Source organism: Toxorhynchites rutilus, chromosome 1 (assembly GCF_029784135.1).
Source record: "Toxorhynchites rutilus septentrionalis strain SRP chromosome 1, ASM2978413v1, whole genome shotgun sequence".
Taxonomy (NCBI): Eukaryota; Metazoa; Arthropoda; class Insecta; order Diptera; family Culicidae; genus Toxorhynchites; species Toxorhynchites rutilus.
The window spans coordinates 171803597-171824493 of NC_073744.1; the positions used below are offsets into that span (position 1 = coordinate 171803597).

Here is a 20897-nt window from a genome sequence, read left to right on the forward strand (position 1 = left end):
CTCCTCCACGTACACAGAAGCACGCATTTCACTGGCATGAGGATTGCTTCGTGCCTATGAACGTGAAGAAAAACTGAACAAATTGTTCATTCGCTGCGTGTGGAGAGTGTGTGTGGTGGTTCTCGTCGAATCGCGCTGCTGGTTGGTGGTGTCCATTTCGCATTTAGCTCTGTGCTGTATTTTACGGTTCCATTTTACTCTGGGAAAGAAACTCCGCTCAACTTGAAGTTTTTCTTTGTTTCCGCCCAGTGTTACAGTGGAGCTTAACCGCGACTTGTGGAATCGTGTGAACTGGTGGGGGTTCAAAAAGTTACGCATGTAAAGTTGGTCCGCATAGCGTTGGCGTTGGGATTTGATTGAAGGTGAAGATTTTTTTTTCTGTGCTTCATAATATTTCAGAGACCATCGGGAACGATGTGGGAAAATTGCGTCCGTCAAACGTCGCGTTTCGTAGGAAATTCAATACAATCCACGATTTTATAGTGCAAAGTTTGTGCTGGGCGGAACGTCAATCTATCTGATTGCATGATTAGAAGCCAATTCGATAATTTTGTGCACGGTTCGATTGAGTCAGCTTGTAAGTGGAATGTCAAGGCGAACGCTGCGGTAGGAAAAAAAATCTGACTGGGAGTATTCGAGCTTTGCTTGTTTGAGAAGACTAGCAATTTGCGGGTAATGATCCAAAAGCATTCTTCTTTATTTTTATCTGAGCAACAGAAAAAGCAAAACATCTTTGTTTGCATTTTTCCGTAGATTCAGTGAAACCAGCTGCTGTAGATGCTGCTTTGTCATTTACCAAGGCTTTGTTGTGCTCATTCCGTGCTGCCCAAATCGCCACCACGCCAAGGGCAGTCGTTTCAAAATCAAGGCTCCCGAAGAAGCTGTTGAGTTTGGTGGTAGAAGGCCTTGCCTCCCCGTATGAGGAATTACATAAGTGTGTGGCATTGTTATTACACAGCGAGCGAACGCGAATGAAGAAGAAAGAAAGGAGTTTGCCGTGGATGAAAACAATGTCAGAAAGGGAAAACAGAAACGAAAACGAGTGAAGAAGATAGGGCTGCTGAGAGCTCTGAGCATGTAAGTTACATCCGCATTTGGCTGGGAATAAACAGAAGTAACAACAAAGCAAGCAGAGGGCAAGGGGCGAAGTGGGCGATCGTAGAGACATACACACGCACACAGACAAAGGTATGTGCACTGAAGCAAATTATCAGTTTGTTTTGTTGTGGTTGGAGCTGCGAGGGGCTACGAATATATGGCAACAATGATCGTCCAGGGTCGCATTGCAAAACGATCGAACAAGGGGACCCAAATGTGTTATTGTAATTTTTACTCAAAAGAGGCGTTTGCATGTCTCTTAGTCGCATTCATTAAGGTGAAAAGTTGTTTTGACGATGAAAGTGTGAAACTTCAAATGCGTGGAATTTTTTTTGTAATTCACTGCCGTTCTACGCATAGTTGTCCCATGTTCTAAATTCAGCAACTGAAAAAAACGCATTCAAAGTTTTCTAACATATTTGTCTATCAGAAGCTGCAAGCATTTCGGTTTAGCAATACAATGGGTTTTTTTTTTTATAAGCAGAAAACTATTGTTTAAAGAAATTTGAAAAGATCCCCTCATTTGAATCAATCAATCTTGGTCACGGGCTTAAAAATTCATGGTGGTACAGTTATGCCTAGAATATCAACATGGGACAATTGAACTTGATGTTTTCTGAAATACTGGGAACAAACAATAAGTATTTTTGTGTTTTCCGAAAGATGCATAATCAATAATCACAAAACTTCATAAAACATCGTTATATGATGAAGGAAGTGATCTGCAATGCTTTGTAGAATATAAATCTTATTGTTATTGGGCATTCGCTAACAAGATGTACACGTGTTCTGATAAACTTTTTTTTTATTTGATCGATAATTAGTTCGTTCTTCCAAACCAGAAATGAGTACATTAGCCCTGCTGAAATTGTGACATAAAATTCTTGTACTTAAACCGATTTATTTGATATAGATCTACAATAAACACATGGTGGGACAGTTATGAATAGAATATCAACAAGGGACAATTGAGCTTGATTTTGTTTTTTATAAAGCTGGGAACAATCTATAGCATTTTTTGTGTTTTTCCGGAAGAATAGGCATAAAAACATTATCAAATTTTGTCGTACTGTGAATATGATCTAATTCACGCTTCTGCATGAATCTTATGCTCACTTTTTAGTTTTTTTACCCATTTACCCATTTACCAGTAAACAATCGCGCTAATTGAAAAAATCCACGTAAAAAAACCGCGCTAATTGGAAAATCCGCGTAAAAAAACCTTGGTGTATTAGCAAAGCAAATTCCCCCAGGTACATTAATTTTGAAGTCTGTGTTGGGGGAACCGTAAATCGAACCAATAAAAATGGGGCAGGTAGGGGGTTTAGATAACATTTCACAGATGTTTAATTGTTTATCTTATGAAAAGTAACATTTTATTCATTGTGATAGAAGCATAGAAATATTTCCTATCAATTGATGTAAACATCTCTCCCATCTATTGAGACATGTTCAAGTTATAAGCGTTCGAAATCTTTCATTTTTTCCTGCATTTTTTGTGTTTAGGTTTTCATTTTACCCCCCATATATTCCGGTTAGACGTAGTCCCACGTCAACAAACCATAAAGCTACGAGGGTCGTTCAAAAAATAAGTTTCAGTGCCTCAGAAATCGCGGAAAATTAAAGTTAGGATAAAAAACAAGGTGATTTTCTTAATCTACGTTTTATTTTCTATTTTCCTACACAATCGCCGTAACGTTCGAGGCATTTTTCATAGCGAGTTTTTCTATTCCGAGCGCGAAGTGCGTAGCGTCCAACTTTTTGAAGTACGATGTAACTGCGTCACGAATTTCTTCAGTGTTATCGAATCGTTGACCGCCGAACGCCTGTTTCATCACCGTACTGTGTGTACTGTGTACTGTGTTGGAGCATTCTCCTTACTCCCCAGACCTCGCCCCTAGCTATTATCACTTATTCCAAGGTTATATTATATTTAGTTGCTTACTTCTAATTAATAACGGGAAAAAAGATGAATTTCTTTATTTGTGTTGGAGTATTAAAAATTACTCTGTTTTGCGGAGGCTGAATTAGATGACGTTTAAAACTGAATAAAGACGAAGAAAACATATTTTCTGGAGTGGTTTCATTCAATTATACCCTCTTCTTAAATAAATGCCAATAAAGCCTGAAAAATACACAATAGCGACATTAGAGAGAAGTTCAACTTTCGGTCTGTGACACCGTGCACGAGTATACGAGTTATGATTTTGCACGCGAGTACAGGAGGGTTAATGACGCTGTAAACGAACTAAATGCCAGATCGCGCTTAAATTGACATTAATACCACTGACAGTAGTACCAACTTAAAAACAAGTGAAATGTTCAGCGGGAAGATTTAAAATTACTAATTCCCGCTATATATTTGACAGAATGTATATTACGAATTCGTCTCTATGCTTCCACTTCGCATATTCCACATAGTGTTTATTTTTCTGAAAACATCAATTCGTCCGTTCATATCGATCTATCCACGCAGCAGTGCAATCGTGGAATTTTTAATTATCATCTATCAGAGATTCCTAGGACCTTCGGGCGTATCGGTTGTGATAAATTGGAAAATTCAGAAGTCTTGAATAGATATTACAACTTTCTCACTTCGAATTAGTAGAAAAATACAATACACCTTTTTTTCCAAAGTGTCATTGTAGATTTGATCCACCCCACCACCGGGCAGAAGACCAGAGGCTCAAAACGTCGGACCGCAGCGCAGAAATCGAGGGTGGAGGCGAAGCCAGTGGCATCGAGGGGAAAACTGAGAACGGGCTTCGCAGGCAGGTGACACCGTCGAAGGTTGGTCACAAACGTCCGAGTATGGCATCCAGCTGTTGTGGTACAAAAAAGCAAAAGCTCAACGGGAGCTACTCAAACACCAATGGGCATTGCTCGGGTGAGGGCAGCAGTGGCAGCAATCGGGGTACCGGGAATGGCGCGGTACTGAACGGTCACAACGGCTATCTCACCAACGGGCATTTGAACGGCGAAAGCCACACGATGGCCGGTTCGATGCCGGAGATGTGCTTCTACTGCTTCGAGGTGCTGTACCGTGAGTTGCACAATCTGGAGGAACCGCGTACACCGACCTTCACCAACGATCCCTAGTAAGTGGTGGCATTCCTGTGCGTAGACGTAGCCCGGTATGATTTTCTTTCTTTCTTTCAGCCCGCTGTTCGTGACTTGGAAAATCGGGAAGGACAGGCGTTTACGCGGATGTATCGGTACATTCAGTGCAATGCGTTTACACTCAGGTCAGTAGTGCTGACTCATTGACAACTTTATGCTTTTTGTTACACAGAGATAATGTTAATGAAGTAAACAGTACAGAACTAATCGGAAGGGCCCTCAAATGCATGATTTTTCCTTTTTAAATACAATAAATTGAAACAGGTAGTGTTGCACCAAGCTGGCAATTAAAAAAGTGAACTGCCATATCAGGAAAGTTTGCGTTCAAAAACTAAGATAGATATTTTTAGCACCAATTAACCCTTTGCGGTCGTATTACTTTTGGGTATGGGTATAGTACTGGTCGGAATTATTACACACATTTGGACAGTTAACTAAGTGTTAAGGTCGCAAGACAAACGAAAAACAAAATATCCATTCATCTGAATCAATTCTCAATAAATGGATTATTGAGAATTGATTTAGATGCAACTTCAAACAAATGACTACTAAGCAATAAGCCAACAGTTTTTTGGTTTTGGGTGGGAAAAGTTGCAGATTTAAATAACGACATCTTTCAACAACTGGAAGGTCAGAGTTTAGTTTTCATGAAGTCCCGTTCGCCCGTTGAAGTATCGACCGCTCCAACTATGTCAGTGTCAAATGAAGGAGTTCAGGATTTGTTGAGAAAGCAAAACATAAAAACCGTATCCATAGGGTTTGCAGACAACTCTTTGGGCTTATGAGGACAACATGATTTTGCTAAGAATCTACAGTGTGTTTAATCTGTTAACTCGTTTTTCCCAGTTTCAACTGAGAGATGTTTCTGAGCCACACAGATGTGTTGTTAAAAGATTGTCACAAACTCGATGGAGTGCTCATTAAAAGGCTGTGAAACCAATGTAAAGGCCACTGGATTTTGTGCGATTCAAATACTGGATCAAGTGCAAAGTCCCTTCTACCAGCAGTTTATGATTTAGTACCTCTGTGTTATCTGTACTTCTAGCGCAGACTATTGCTTGTGGAGGACATCTCTGAGTAAAGTTTTGAACAGACTCATTGCACTGGTAATTTTTTTCGCTGTTGAAAGGAACAGTCTAGTCAAAACGGTCATTAATTAGGTTTCATTAAAATCCAACGATTAACCTTCCTATACTTGCGTATAGGTCTCACAGACCGAGAGTAAATGAGGTGGCTGAATCAAATGAGTATTAAACTGAATGAAGTTAATGAAAAAATATTTTCTGGAGTTTTTCCATTCAATTATATCTTTTTTTTTAAATAAATACCAATAACGCCTAACACAATAGCAATATCACAGAGACACACACAGTAAACCGCCCCGGGTGTCCCCCGGTCACGCTGCGCCACTAACACCATGGGAATAAAGATTAACAGAAATGTTTGTTGCATTGGTGTCATGTATCACCATAAAGGGTTCAATTTACAAAAAAAAAATGCCCTGAAATATGCATTATTATTACTCACACGAGAAAGAAATGTTAAAAATGTGTTCGATATAGGGTAAATTATGTAGGTTTGTCCGATTTTGGGTGTTTTCACGATTTTTTTTCATGAAAATCACATGTAATCATCTTGGGTTTGTTGAAAAGCCCCAAGTCTATAGTTGCCAAAAATACCATAAAAGGCTAAAATTGTTTTATGTTTTTAACGATTTTCTTCAAAGAGAAATTATGATCTCTCCACCTCTGATCATGGTTTGTCCGAAAAATGATCATGGTTTGCCCGGCTTTAGAAATCACCATTTTTGAATGAAGAATTTCAAATTTTCAAGTAGATGTTGCATTTCTCATTGTTTGAGTTTACTGTCACTTAAAACAGAGAAACTTTATTTCTGCTACGCACGAAGGAAACCATAAACAAAATGCAGCGCGCCAAGTGGTTGCCATGGGGGGCCTCCGTAGCCACATTGGTTGCGCGTTCGCTTAGTAAGCGATCGATCGTGAGTTCGAAACTCAGGGCCCTCATTGACCATCTTTGTGTTGTTACAGAATAACTACGTCCACGCAACAATCATCAGCGATGGAGATCGATCCACGGTCGAAATATGATCGATTCATCCATACAACTGCTCTGCTCTGCAAGACACATCGGGCTGCTGCTCTATAAATAACTCAACAATGATCAATCAACTGTCTCCGCTATCCGGTGGTCCAACTGGATTGGATAATGGAAGAACAGAAAGAATACTCTTACGCCTAAATGGCTACTGTGTGAATGTACCATATGTAATGGTATAGAAGAAATACTGGCGAATGACAACTGTGTAATGTGCTAATTATAGATATGATAAATATGTGACATGTACACGATTAAAATTCGGCTCTGTTACAGCTAAAATGCCAATGATCCTAAAATAAATAAAAGGAACAAAAAAAAAAAAAGTGGTTGCCATAGTAATCATGTGGACAAACCATGATCAGAATTGAGGTCATCGACATGCATTAATATAAATCTGATACAAATGGTCGTCATAGGCGACGAGACGTTTTTAACGTTGACAAGAACTGGCAGGGAACCAGCTATTTTGCGTCCCACACCAAGGGAGGTAAGTTCCGACGAGAAGTACATTTCCAACGCCTAGAAGATGCTTCTGTGGGTAACCCTCAGTGAGAAGGGGATGCCAAGCCGCTCTTCGTTCGTTCGGAAAGATTTACAGCACAAAGCATCTACCGGATGTTGCCTCCTTCATCGAAAAATATCATCCGGACGTGGATGTGGTGTTTAGGCTGGACCTGGCCATTTCGCAAAGAAGTCCCTGGAGGAGATGAACCACGTAAAGATAAATGTTCTGACGAAGCCCGCCAACCCTCCGAACGTCCCCCGTTGCGTCCCATTGAGAATTACTGGGCAAACCTGATGCGGAGGGTCTACTCCAACAGTTTCGTTGCAAAAACGGATGAGGAATTAAAAAATAATGCAAAGAAAGAACTGGCGACGAAATATTTTAGAACCATGGTCAATCAAATTATGTTTTATGGGAAATTTGTCTGACATTGGGTGCTCCAGGTTACGAGTAAGCGAATTCGTAAGGCGTACAGTTTTGACTTCTGAAGTTTATCGTTCCCAGATTTTGAAAGACAAGAATTTACATAACCTTGAAGGTTAAATATTTTTTTATTTTCGAGATGGAATTCATCTGTGCAGACAGATTGTTTGAGTTTGTGTAGAAAATAATTATCTTTCTTTCGAAGTATCTCTCGAAACAGGCACTAATTTCTCGCTCTCCCCGACAGGTCTTCGAGAATATGCAATAACAAGTGCTTTAAAGGATTCACGATTCTCGCCTATAACGCGTGACGAGATCCAAAGACTGACCGTTTCGGTGTCAATCCTCCAGGGCTTCGAGGAAGCTCGGGGGTATCTCGATTGGACCCTGGGCGTGCACGGGATTCGGATAGAATTTTACAACGAACGTGGTTCGAAGAGAACCGCTACATATTTGCCTCAGGTGGCGACAGAGCAAGGTGAGTTTTGTCTTTCTCAACAAAACATAGGGCTGCTTCACATCTCTGCTTCCAAATTTCCAGGATGGGACCAAACGCAAACCATCGACTCGTTGCTTCGTAAGGGTGGCTACAGAGCGGTAATCACGCCCGAGATTCGTCGCTCGATCAAGTTGACCCGCTACACGTCGCAGGAGTGTCACATGAACTACAGCGAATATCGCGAGCTCCTGGAAAGACAATCGCTGTACAACCAGTCTGGCAAAGTGCAATGCTAACAACACGTCTTTTATCTGCCTCCGCCACGACCTCCGCCGCCTCTGCAGCCAAGCCAGCAACAGCAGACCCTAGCCGCCGCTCATCCACAGCAACAGCAACATCAACAACAGCTACATCACTACCAGCAGCAGCAGCAGTTGCAAAATCTGCAACAGTCGCCCATTTGTCATCTGGCATGGAACGGCAGCGGCCACGCACAACCGGACCATGCTGTTGGTGGATCGTTCTCCTCTTCCTCATCTCTGTCCTCGTCCTCGTCCTCTTCGCCGTCGTACTCACCGCCGGGGATGATTCCTTCCCGTCCTTTTCAACAGCATCCTACGACAGCGCTATCCAGCCAACACCACCCACACACCCACCATCAACTTCAACAACAACAGCAGCAGCCGCAGCAGCAGCAGCAGCAACAACAACAACATTCGCAATATATTCAATTCCATCCTCAGCAACAACGGCCGGCGATTCTGCAACCATTCCTTCCTCCTCCAAATTCAAACCGTTTCCGATACTTTCACTAAATCCCCATCATCACCGTAGCGACAAGCGGTGTGATCCAGGCAGATAAAATAATCATTCGATATACCAATTCTTATATATATACATATACGAGATAGAAGTTCAATTTTCGCCAAGCGCGTTAGGCGAAGATCTAGCAATACAAAACAAACAGACAGTGGCTCGTAAGAACGACGCAACCCTCATCAGCCAGCAGGGGCGCGGACGGATGCACACAGTCGAAAAAAATGTAGTGGTACAAAAATAACGCCACAGATTAACATTAAAAACAAAACAAAACAAAAAACGTGCGGTAACTAAATGTTCATTAATATAAATTACTAACTATAGTACTAATAATAACAATAATAATATATCGCGAAAAAAAGGGGTAAAATTATTTTAAAAGCTAAATCAAACCTTTTTGAATCAAGTTTGAGAGGGAATTCAATTTCGAAACAAAAGAAAACAACAGGTAGTCTAGAGCATCTAGTACTCCTTGGATGAAAAAAGAAAAATGATAACAAAAATAAAAACAATACATTATTTAAACTTTAACAGCAGAAAAAGATAGGTCGGTTTGAATATTCGTGAATAATAACAAAGATTAAGCATTGAAATTACGTGATAAGGTATACATTGTTGAACTACTAAATTTATGAACATCGTGTTTTTCATCACCACCACCGTCGTGTTTTTCCGTGATGAGGATTTGCTCTATTTTCTGAATATACATAATTTTCGTCGTGTAGAATTCTCTGGAATCATCAGGTGGACGATTCCGAATTGTATCGGACAACGCAAACGGGGAACGGATTGATCGATTCCCTGGCAGGATAAACACACTAATGTTGTACTTAATCATCAACAACAAAAACAATAAAAAATAGTTTTCCCGTTTCTCTCTCTAAATTCATCTATCCTGCGCGCTTTAGAATTACGTGTCAAAAGTAGCAACTTCATCACGAATTAGATTTTTATACAGGAAACAGGCAGCATTGTGCATTTTTCTGTGACGTATTGTAATTAGTGAATTCATCGATTGGTCGTGTCGTGTCGATTAAGTATAATAACAACAACAACAATAAAACAATCTCATAATATTTAGTTGCACACCCGAGGTTGACTGAAAACAAAACATGCTTTAAAACGATTAAACACGAATAATAATAATTGTAACAGAAAAAAGAGAAAGAGAGTAATAATTTTCAAACAGTAGGAACAAAAAAAAAGAAGCCGAATAGATTTTAAAAACCACACCAGACAAATTTATAGGACGTGAGAATTTACGCGAACAATTAGAATTTTACCACAAAAGGGTAGCTCACCGCGCGCCGGGTGAATGCGGTCAAAGGCCAGTCGCTTTAACAATACACAGTTCTGTTTCTTCCGTTTTCATTGGTTCACTTTCGAGTTCCGTCACTTGGATCATTCTTCGATTTTTCGTGACTTGGTTTCACCATTCAATCCGGCTTGAGATAGTGTTACTCGTGTTTACTACAAAATAAATGCTAGTTTACTTTTTAATTAAACGTAATTTAAAGGATTTTATTGAGTTCGAACGCGCTAGTTTTTTTTTAATTTTTGACTGCGATTTAGATACAAATTTGAAGTTAATTCGTCGGATTACTCTGGATTCGTCATCGATTTGTAGGTTGATTTACTGTACTACAAAGGGTAACGTTAATTAAATGTTTTCATATCAGAGAGCGAAAATATATATTTACCTTAGAAACATAAAATAATGTTCAATGAAAATGGTGTTTCCGTTATTATTTTGTTACAATCGCATATATAGTACTGAAAAAGAAAGCCAACGGAATCGCAGTTTACATGAGGTGCGAAAAACATCTTTTAAGTGTTAAACAAGTTTGAATGAATTTTACTACACCACTACATTCAAACAGTAGTTGAGGCACATTTATTGAGATTTACGAATTCCGAACGTGCTCCGTCGGAAATATCGAAAATATATTGCTTGTGCGCACCGGAAAAGTGTGGAAGAAAAATTACGAAAACATAACAAAACCTTCACAGGATATTGACTACAATTGATGCAATCGAGCAATTGCAGTAAAACGCACCTTAACATCTGGTGATAAGAACACTTGTGCATCGTTCATCTTAGTAACCCATGAGTTTTCAAACAAAATTTTACAGCGTTATTAGTTGAACTGCGGAAGTGATGGTGAAAACAGTAAAGCAACTGCATTCCGTCGTTTGTGCGTAGTGCTCAATCCCGTTGCGAATAAAGTGGACGTCGTGAGCTACTTTGAGTCCGCGGATACGCTCGTTCCGGTATCTGTAATATCCTTAAACTTCTGGAGAAGAAAGAGATCATTGAACGAAAGCCTGGCCCCGGTCGTCTGATGGTGCTACGTAGAGATTGCATTACCGTGGAAAAATTTCAATAACCGGTTATCCGGTAATGAACATTTCATTACCGGTAAATTACCGGTAAAACAATACTTTGAAACAAAACCATTTTCTTGAAGAAACGGCTTTTATTGATAATGATTAGTTAACAAGAAAATATTATGCAGGATTTTGCAACTTAGTTTGTTGTTTAAATTATTACTAAGGGACACAAATAATGTTAATTTTGTCGTCTTCTAATCTAAATCGGATCTCATTATGGGAAATCAGGGTAAAACCGACACCCTAAGGATTTCCACATATTTCCAAGACCATGTTCCTCCGACTTCAAATCGTTACAGAACCTCTCTTCAACTATTCATGAACAATTCAACTATTCAACTACAGTATCTGTTGATTATTTTTTGAGTAGAACTCGAGTTTTGATAGAATACAATGATGTTTTTAGGTGAAATAAATGAGAGTGCGGGTGAAATCGACACCGGGTTAAAACCTTTAGAGAAACGAATGTAAATTTGTTACAATAAGCAGGTGATGGACAAATTCCTACTCCTGGTCTGGAGTAAATACAAGAGAAAATTTTCAAAAAATGTCTTCTAATTGAAAAAATCAGGAGGGGTCGGGTTTATCCTTATTTCCCTCTACCGAAATTTTCAGAAGAGGAAAACGGACGTTCAGATTCCAATGATGTTGGGCGTACAGTACGAAGAGCATCGAATATCATTGCCATGTATTTACCTCTGTTGCCCTCTGTACGAAAACATGTCTGAAAATTTTCATCAATCCGTTTATAGACGTTGAGCTTGGGCTGGACGTTGATACCTTTGATTGCTGCAATCGTCAAGTTTCCCTTGATGCTCAACAGATTCTACATCTTCCAGTGGGTTTTTACCCTCATGTTATCCAGCTACTGAGCTAATACCGTAATCGTCAAATTTAATCAAATCACGAACGATTTAAAATGCCTGCTTGTTCAATGCAGTCCGTGAAGTTTTATAGAAGACGTCGAAGTCATCATTAATTCTGCCACGACCACGAGCAGAATGCAGGAAGCTGTTCTAGCATAAATTGCAATCCGACGTCAGTTTCATAAAGGGTGCAGTTCTCCCGGCATAGCAGTTCAACAGCGACCAGAACTGGTTCGAGGGCATCGAGTATCAAGATCGAGCAGCTATTTTTGAACAATAAGTCGGAGGTCATAGAATCGGTGCAACACTGTCAGTTTGATTTTTCGATCTCATTTAGATTCTAGAGTAATATTTCAAAGCAGCATAAAGGCGAGTATTATTAATGATTTAAAAATTAAAAATACCGAAATTACTGGTTATTGATTGTAAAATTACCGGTAATTCGGTAATGGAAAATGACCGGTATTACCTGTAAAACCGGTAACGATAAACCGGTTAACAATCCCTAGTGCTACGCGATCGTAAACTGCAGTTGAAGCTAAAGCAGAATACGGATGAAAAGGTGGCAACATCGTTCCGGGCTTTGGAAAAGTATCGGTAACTACCTTACGTCCCCCACCAAGGAGGTAAGTTCTCGGCGTGAAGTACATCTCCCACACCAAGTTCCCAACGGAGGTGCTTCTTTGGTTAACCATCTGCGAAAAGGGGCTGTCCACATACCCTCGGTTGTCCACGTGGACATTCCTCCAATTTTTGGAAAAAATCAGATTTTTTTTTCGCATTGAATTTCATTTCAAGATTGTTCCTATTTTCTTTTCCATGTTTTTATTGATAAAAATTTCAATCTTATTAATAGTAACGATTTGCTTCAAATTCTTCCTTTTTTTTCAACATTGTACAGGAAGCTAATTATTCTCTTCGATATTCCTTTCACGTTATCTCCATACCCATATCAAATATCACTTGTAAAACTACTCTCAAGTATTCTTATTAAGGCTGTTTGAGTTTTCAAAAAATTAAACAATGAAATGAAGCATCTTGTTTGAAAACAGTTATTGGCATTTATCGAAGAAAAGCAAATCTCGAAACAATACAGAAATGGTATCAGAAAAAATGGTATCAGAAAAAAACTTGGTATTTATTTGAAGAAGAGAGTATAATTGAATGAAAAATGTCCAGAAAAAATGTTTTCTTCATCTTCATTCAGTTATAATAGTCATCTAATTCAGCCTCTTCAAAACAAAACAAAATTTTGATACTCCAACACAAATAACGAAATTTGACTTTTTTCCTGTTATGAATTGAAAGTAAGCAACTGAATATAATTCATGAAAGTATAAAGTGCTATGAAATAACATAAAAACGTATTTATCGATTTAGATTTCATTAGTAAAAGAATCAGAACACACCATAATTGCATGCAAACATTATTTTTACATTTGATACAGTTGTAGCGAGTTTTTTTTTGGGTCTTTTGAAGAGAATAATGTATAACGACCTTCTAGAGAGATGATAAGGGTTCTGGAATTTCAAGTTTTCCTATATCTAAAATTCTTTGTTTCTGTGTTCTTGGTTAACAAAAACATAATGCCTGTTTTTAGATGGGACATAAAAAGATGATATAAAAAGATTTCTAGCGACGAATATATCGACGAATAATATGAATCCGTTCAATCCGATGACAAAGTGGACTAAAATAAAATAAAAATAATCCAAAAATTATATTATGCATCATATTTATTAAATATTCAAGGCCACTGGCATTAATTTATACATTTCATTGAACAATATTCTAAAATAGGAAAAAAGTCACTTGTCCAAAAAAGTTACTCCTATACTCGCGTCGGTGTCTCAGACCGAATGTGGCGAAAAAGTAATACACGTCCCCTTCGTTCCAACTCATACGATACGCTAAACAATGACGAACAACGAATGACGAAGTTAGAGAGAATCGCAATGTCGTAGTGTTGATGTTTTCTGAGAAATGAACGAATTATTGATTTCTCGGTCTTTCAGACATATGCGCGAGTATAGGAGTGTTAAGTATCCTTCACGCAACTTTGGAATTCCATTCTCTCAAAACTTTTTTCGTCAAAAAACTGGACAAAGTGCTTTTTATGCTATACAGTGATTTGAAGTTCTTACAGGAATCTTGATCTTAGCAGTTGATAATCTAAAGATGCAATATCTGGTGAGTAAGGCGAGTGGGGTCTTAGAAGCACCCTAGAAGCATTCTGGATTTGAATACGTTCAGCTGCGAAAAGTGCTTGTTGAAAGTGCTTGTTCGAGACTAGTTGCTTGGTAGAAGCTCATAATACAGATTTTTCCTACATTACTTTTCTCACCGCGCCAATACTATTATTTTTATTCACTTGCTCAAGATTTTTTCAACTCAACATTATTGTGAATGATTTGCCCTTCACAATTCGCTACATATATATATTTTCGTTGCGTTTATGGAATTCTATTTATCGTGGTCCACACATTGTAGCGTTTTTCGTACACATGCTCAGGGTGGCCTCCCAATTTCAATTTTTGAACTCCCGCATTTTTCCCGACTTTTTCCCGCATGATTTCACGAAATTCCCGACTCACAGAAATGAAATTTAATAATATTGTGTTTTTTCGTTAGTTAAAAATTGATTTTTGAAACCCGAATTGCAAATGTTTTTATACTTTATGTTTCTGCACAAAAGCCGGGCAAATGTTGTTTATCGACGAATACTTCCAAGCATAACTCTGTCCGTTTCTTCGCTATATCCGGAATGTTCAAAATCACATCCGGGTTAACTCCGTGGAACAATTCCCGACTTTTCCCGCATTTTTCCCGGTGAATTTTGATTCCCGACTTTTCCCGCATTTCCCGCCTTTCCCGAATGGATGGCCACCCTGCATGCTTCACCAGGTGCACATGAACGGTGATTTCAGACGTCTGTAGCGAATCTATGAATTAAACTGTCGAGTGCTGAGGATTAATCTTGATAAGTGTGTGCATTTGGTTGTCATCAGTAGCAGCATGGACTTTCCAGACAACCCAATAGAAGCGTATAACAAAAATTACCAGATAACATTAAAGAGAAACATCATTGCAAGAAACAGATCTTTAGAGATACGGCCCGTGCACCCATGGAAGAATTTTTTGTTCGTTTCAATTTTTGGGAAAGCCTTGGGAGTGGTTGAAAAATAGAAAGGAAGCAGTTTTGTCATCATGAGCGGAAGCTGAATCGAAACCCGCACTTAATTCTAATAATTAATATTAATAAATTTCAATACTACGAAAATTCCAACAATTATCTTTGGGTGGCTTCATCCTGACGGAATTCAAGATCCTCTATCACCGATTGGAATAAACGGATCGATTCCAGTTTATGTACGTTTCTTTCATATGTGTTTCAGTCATATGAAAAGACAGCACTCTTAGGCAACTTAGTCTTTTCATTGATGAATACAGAGTATTCAAGGTGGGCGTAAAGTTTAAAAAGCTTGTAAATACAGAGCAGATCTCATTCATTTTTGACCGCAAACATGGATTTTTTGCCTTAAAAAATATTTAACGTTTCCACGTGGACATCATCTAAACCCCCTCCTCCTTCACCGTGGACAAGCGTGGACATTTCCGTAACCCCTACCTCCCCCCCCTAAAGTTGTCCACGTGGTATGTGGACAGCCCCAAAGGGGATGTCAAAACCGCTCTTCTTCCGTTCGGGACATGCGGTGAACAGGGTGATTCACAGCACAAAGTGCCTGCCGAAAGCTGCCTGCTTCATCCAAAAATATCACCCGGAAGAGGATGTAGTGTTCTGGCTGGACTAGGCCTCCACCCATTACGCGAAGAAAGAACGTCCCCCACCTGCGTCCGATTGAGAGTTTCTGGAGAAATCTGTATTCGAGTATCCATAGAAATCGTTTTGACGTAGGACTACGTCTTTCATTTCTATACCGGGGTGTAAAACCAAAGTTTCGAAAATGAAAGCGTTACGCCGGAGACCGAGATTTTGAGCGTTAATAGCTCTTAAACAACTGAACGAAATGGTATGATAAACACTTCATTCGAAAGATAAAAGGTCTACGCGTCATATACTTGTTACTTTTTCATCCAAAAACTTGTTTCAATAGTCTTAAAATTGCTTTCAAAACAGGCTATTGAAATCACCAATCGGTATATAAGCGAGCGCCGCTCGTAAACCCCCTCAGTTATGATTGAACAGCGATTGGAGCATGTTGTCGCTGTGTTGTGAAGCTATTTCCGTTTATCATGAAAGCGCTAATGAACGGTGTCACCAAGAGCCTGTATGTGCACCTAAGGCCAGAAGGGAATCCATCAGGAGGAGAGTGATGCCACGGTTCCGCTTGAAACATCGGCCGCCACACACACATATACACGCGCGAAATTCTCGTTGCTGAAAAATAATCTGCCAGTTCCCCTGGGAATTGAAAAATACATTCATGCGAAAGAGTTTATTTTAATGTTTTCTATCCATATAACACTGCAACCAAATACATTTGGTTTTGTGATTTTTCAATCAATCGCAATTAATAGGAAAGCTTCTGAATATTTTTTTTCCCATCAGTGGAAAACTTTCGTATCCAATATTGGATGCATAACATGAAAAACGTGAAACATCATCGCGAAAATCAAGTCATTTTCGAGCGATTATTTGTTTTCTACTCATAGAATGCTGCGACCAAATACATTTCGTTTTGGATTTTTTCAATCAATGCGATCAACCTAAGACCACGTCTTTCGGCAATTTATTAGAGGTGCAATGAATCTTTAGGAATTCCCGCTCTACGCGCACTGGCAAACAATGTTTACTCAACAATTTCTCAAACGAGAAATGGGTGTTGTGAGAAAGGATTAGCGAACGCGAAAACGACAAACGGGAGAAAGATATGTTTGGAGGTTGAAGAAAATTGGCAGAAAACATCTTCATTTTATCTTTCGAATAATGTGATTCATACCACTTCGTTTTGCCAGGAAGAGATTATTATTGCTCAAAGGAGGAATCGAGTCCTCCGAGGAAATTACCCAGCGCAAATTAGAGTCGACTATCGATTGCGGCTTTCGTACACAAATAATTTTTATAATGCAGTTTCACCAAAGTGATTTCTTCGGATATATTCACTACATCATGTCATATATTTCATATTCTTCATTATGAAATTCATATCCATGGCACCTATCGGTATCGAATTATCATCGACACCACGATTTTCGCTAAATGCTCCTTTCAGTTCGGCCTGTAAAAAACTTTTCTGAACTCTAATCCATCAAATTGGGAGCCCTGAAAAGGGCCGTTGATTATATGCTAAGCTAATATAACACGCTCTCCTCGGATACGATGGGCCAGCTGGATGTCCTTGGGCATGATGTGACGCGTTTTGCATGGATAACACACAAATTGGTATCTTCGAATAAGCATCCTGCAGCGTCATAACTGCGAAACTTTGGAAGCGCAAGTCGGTTTTGAAGTCCTGAGCAATTCCACGATCCAAATGCTGCAAAGGTAGCTGCGGATCAGCAATTCGGTCGACTTCTGATAGCGACGAATTTCACGCAAAGTTCCCGGTCGATAGCGATGTGGCTTCTTCACCTATCCTGCTGCTGGTGCGCTTATCCGAGCTGCTTTCATGTGCCTTACCACCGAAAGACTAACGAGCTCGAGTCCTCACGGTGCGAGAGTAGAGTAAGAAATGAACGAAAGCAAAGGAAGCGTCATTTTATAAACCATAAAAGTATAGAATTTAAACCCCACCCTTATTATATTCGTAAGTATACAGTAAGCTTATATAATAAAGAGGGTGGGGTTTACATTCGATACTTTTATGTTTTATAAAATGACACTTCCCTTGCTTTCGTTCATTTCTTACTCTACTCTTGCACCGTGAGGACTCGAGCTCGTTAGTCTTTCGCAGACAGCTCGTTAGTCTTTCGGTGGTAAGGCACATAAAAGCAGCTCGGATAAGCGCACCAGCAGCAGGAAGCGTGAAGATGCCACATCGCTATCGACCGGGAACTTTGCGTGAAATTCGTCGCTATCAGAAGTCGACCGAATTGCTGATCCGCAGCTACCTTTGCAGCATTTGGATCGTGGAATTGCTCAGGACTTCAAAACCGAACTGCGCTTCCAAAGTTCCGCAGTTATGACGCTGCAGGATGCTTATTCGAAGATACCAATTTATGTGTTATCCATGCAAAACGCGTCACATCATGCCCAAGGACATCCAGCTGGCCCATCGTATCCGAGGAGAGCGTGTTATATTAGCTTAGCATATAATCAACGGCCCTTTTCAGGGCTCCCAATTTGATGGATTAGAGTTCAGAAAAGTTTTTTATAGACCGAACTGAAAGGAGCATTTAGCGAAAATCGTGGTGTCGATGATAATTCGATACCGATAGGTGCCATGCATATGGATATCATAATGAAGAATATGAAATATATGACATGATGTAGTGAATATATCCCCATATCGAAGAAATCATTTTGATGAAACTGTTTACCGTTTGTCGTTTTTAATTGTTGGGAAAGGGCATTATTTTTGCTGAGTAAATTCCAAGAAAAAATCCATTCCTTCTTTAAGCGTGATTCATTCTGCTTCGGATCAACGGAACAGTATGATAATAATTTCATACAAAAGATAAAATGTCCAAGAGTTATATGATTGCTATTTATTGAGTCGAAAAATTGTTTCAATAGCTTAATGATAGCTTCGAAAACAGGTTATCCGTATGTAGCGCGCTCACTTGGAAACCCATTAATCTTATTGGAATGTGAGATGGGGAAGCTCATACTAACGTCTATGCATTATGCTGTACACTTCAATTAGAGCCCCCGCACACTACAGACATTTCTTCAGCCGACAGTTTGGTCGGATCGGCTACTGGTGCAAACACCGACCCAACGGAATCGGTGTAATGTGCGCACATGCATACCTCTCCGTACTGATTAAGAAGCCGACCGAACTATCGGTCGACAAGTCAGTCTGCAGTCTGCGGGGGCTCTTAATTTCGTTTTTGCAGGCCGAACCGAAAAATTTTCAGTCGAGTTAACTCTTTTTTACAGTAATGCTTTTGAATCCGAACATTTTGCATTACATTCAATATCATACCACAGCCATAACATTTTTTTCATGTTGAATTTATGCGAATAATAGCTACTAATATAGTTACTGATAGTTTCTTGATAGTTACTAATCAATCGCATTAATTCAACATGTAGAAAATGTTGTGGCTGCGGTATGGTATTAAATGTAACGCAAAGTGTCCGGATTCAAATACATTACTGTATACTTACTTCGATGTTATTCGTTTCTCTCTCAGGGTAAACAACGAATATAATAAGGGTGGGGTTTAGATTCTATACTTTTATGGTTTATAAAATGACGCTTCCTTTGCTTCCGTTCATTTCTTACTCTACTCTCGCACCATGAGGACTCGTTTGTTTGGGACAAAGCAGACAGCTCGTTAGTCTTTCGGTGGTAAGGCACCACGAAAGCAGCTCGGATAAGCGCACCAGCCGCAGGAAGTGTGGAGAAGCCACATCGCTATCGACCGGGAACTTTGCGTAAAATTCGTCGCTATCAGAAGTCGCTGATCCGCAAGCTACCTTTGCAGCATTTGGTTCGTGGAATTGCTCAGGATTTCAAAACCGACTTGCGCTTCCAAAGTTCCGCGGTTATGACGCTGCAGGAGTCCTATTCGAAGATACCAATTTGTGTGCTATACATGCAAAACGCGTTACATCATGCCCAAGGACATCCAGCTGGCCCATCGTATCCGAGGAGAGCGTGCTATATTAGCTTAGCATATAATCAACGGCTCTTTTCAGGGCTCCAAATTTGATGGATTAGAGTTCAGAAAAGTTTTTTGCAGGCCAAACTGAAACGAGAATTTTCGTTTGGATGCCATACAGCATCGAGAAAATTCCGGAAAGATCTAATCGTTGCTGAAAAACAATCTGCCAGTTCCCTGGGAATTGAAAAATACATTCATGCGAAAGAGTTTATTTTAATGTTTTCTAACCATATAACACAGCGACCAAATACATTTGATTTCGTAATTTTTCAATCAAGTGTAATTAGCTGGAAAGCTTCGGAAGATTATTCTTTCCCATCAGTAGGATATTTTCGTATCTAATATTGTATGCGCGCGCAACGGAAAATGTTTCGTATCGCGAAAATTATATAATTTTCAATCGATTATTGCTCAGTCGCCGAAATTTTAATACTCAGAGAGTTCATTCTCCTCTAGTTTGCCTTCCAAATTGCCATCGTAAACCACACCTTCTCTCGATTCAATCACGCACGAAAAGCATACTTAAATGATATTCTGGTGGTGAAACCCATTCATTTTTCGTGAGGCGTCGTGCACAAATTACGTAACGCGATAAGGGAGGAGGGGGTAGATGTTGCGTTACTTTCTGTTTATTAGAGATAGGAAATTGCGTTACGAAAGGGGGGGGAGGTGGTTCAAGATCCGGATTTTTAGCGTTACGTAATTTGTGCACGACGCCTGAGGACATCGACAAGACAACATCGTTACTAACGAGCTGAACGGCGATCGAGGGATTCATTACCTGGCCTGACCTGACCTGAAATGCAATCAGTTTGTTTTAACTGTGAGGGAGCGCAGAAAAGCCGATCGATCAGAAGGAGAAGAGAAGGTGACCAAGAGAGCATCGAAATACGGTTCCTCGGGAAGACATTGAAGCAGCCGCCACACACACACACATACACGCGCGCAACTCTTTTCGTTTGCTGGTTATCGAGAAGAAACCTGGAAAGAAATGATCGTTGCTGAAAAATAATCTACTAGTTCCCCTTGGAATTGAAAATTACATTCAAGCGAGTTTATTTTAATTTTTTCTATCCATATAATACTGCGACCACATACATTTGGTTTTGTGGTTTGTCAATCAAGTGCAGTTAACAGGAAAGCTTCTGAAGATTATTCTTCAGAACAAGGTTTTTTGTATCCAATATTGGATGCATATAACCTTGAGCCTCCAACGTAATGCTCTCGTTTTTGAAGCCACCCAAATATTTATTTATTCATTCATTCAGGATGGATTTAGATTCAACTTCAAACAAATGATCCCTAAATCAACGATAGTCC

At 39.6% G+C, this 20897-nt stretch overlaps 2 protein-coding genes across 5 annotated transcripts in view; one reads left to right on the forward strand and one right to left on the reverse strand.

The window, feature by feature from the left end:
• The first annotated feature begins 28 nt into the window (after nucleotides 1-28).
• On the forward strand, nucleotides 29-10256 carry LOC129765670 (uncharacterized protein CG5902). 4 transcript variants are annotated; one of them, XM_055766093.1, is made up of 7 exons: nucleotides 57-318; nucleotides 400-672; nucleotides 754-1188; nucleotides 3736-4196; nucleotides 4258-4343; nucleotides 7515-7745; nucleotides 7809-10256. In XM_055766093.1, the coding sequence occupies exons 4-7, from the start codon at nucleotides 3910-3912 to the stop codon at nucleotides 8000-8002; spliced, it is 798 nt and encodes a 265-aa protein (XP_055622068.1). In that variant the 5' UTR covers nucleotides 57-318; nucleotides 400-672; nucleotides 754-1188; nucleotides 3736-3909; the 3' UTR covers nucleotides 8003-10256. The 4 variants fall into 4 exon arrangements, with proteins under 4 accessions (XP_055622072.1, XP_055622068.1, XP_055622061.1 ...); XM_055766086.1 differs by having other exon boundaries at nucleotides 754-1077; XM_055766097.1 differs by lacking the exons at nucleotides 400-672; nucleotides 754-1188 and having other exon boundaries at nucleotides 29-141.
• LOC129765650 (NADH dehydrogenase (ubiquinone) complex I, assembly factor 6 homolog) overlaps nucleotides 10257-20897 on the reverse strand; it is a 35143-nt gene continuing 24502 nt past the window's right edge. The window contains exon 3 of the mRNA XM_055766075.1: nucleotides 10257-10298. The gene's annotated coding sequence lies outside the window, so the exon portion shown is untranslated. The remainder of the gene's footprint in view (nucleotides 10299-20897) is intronic.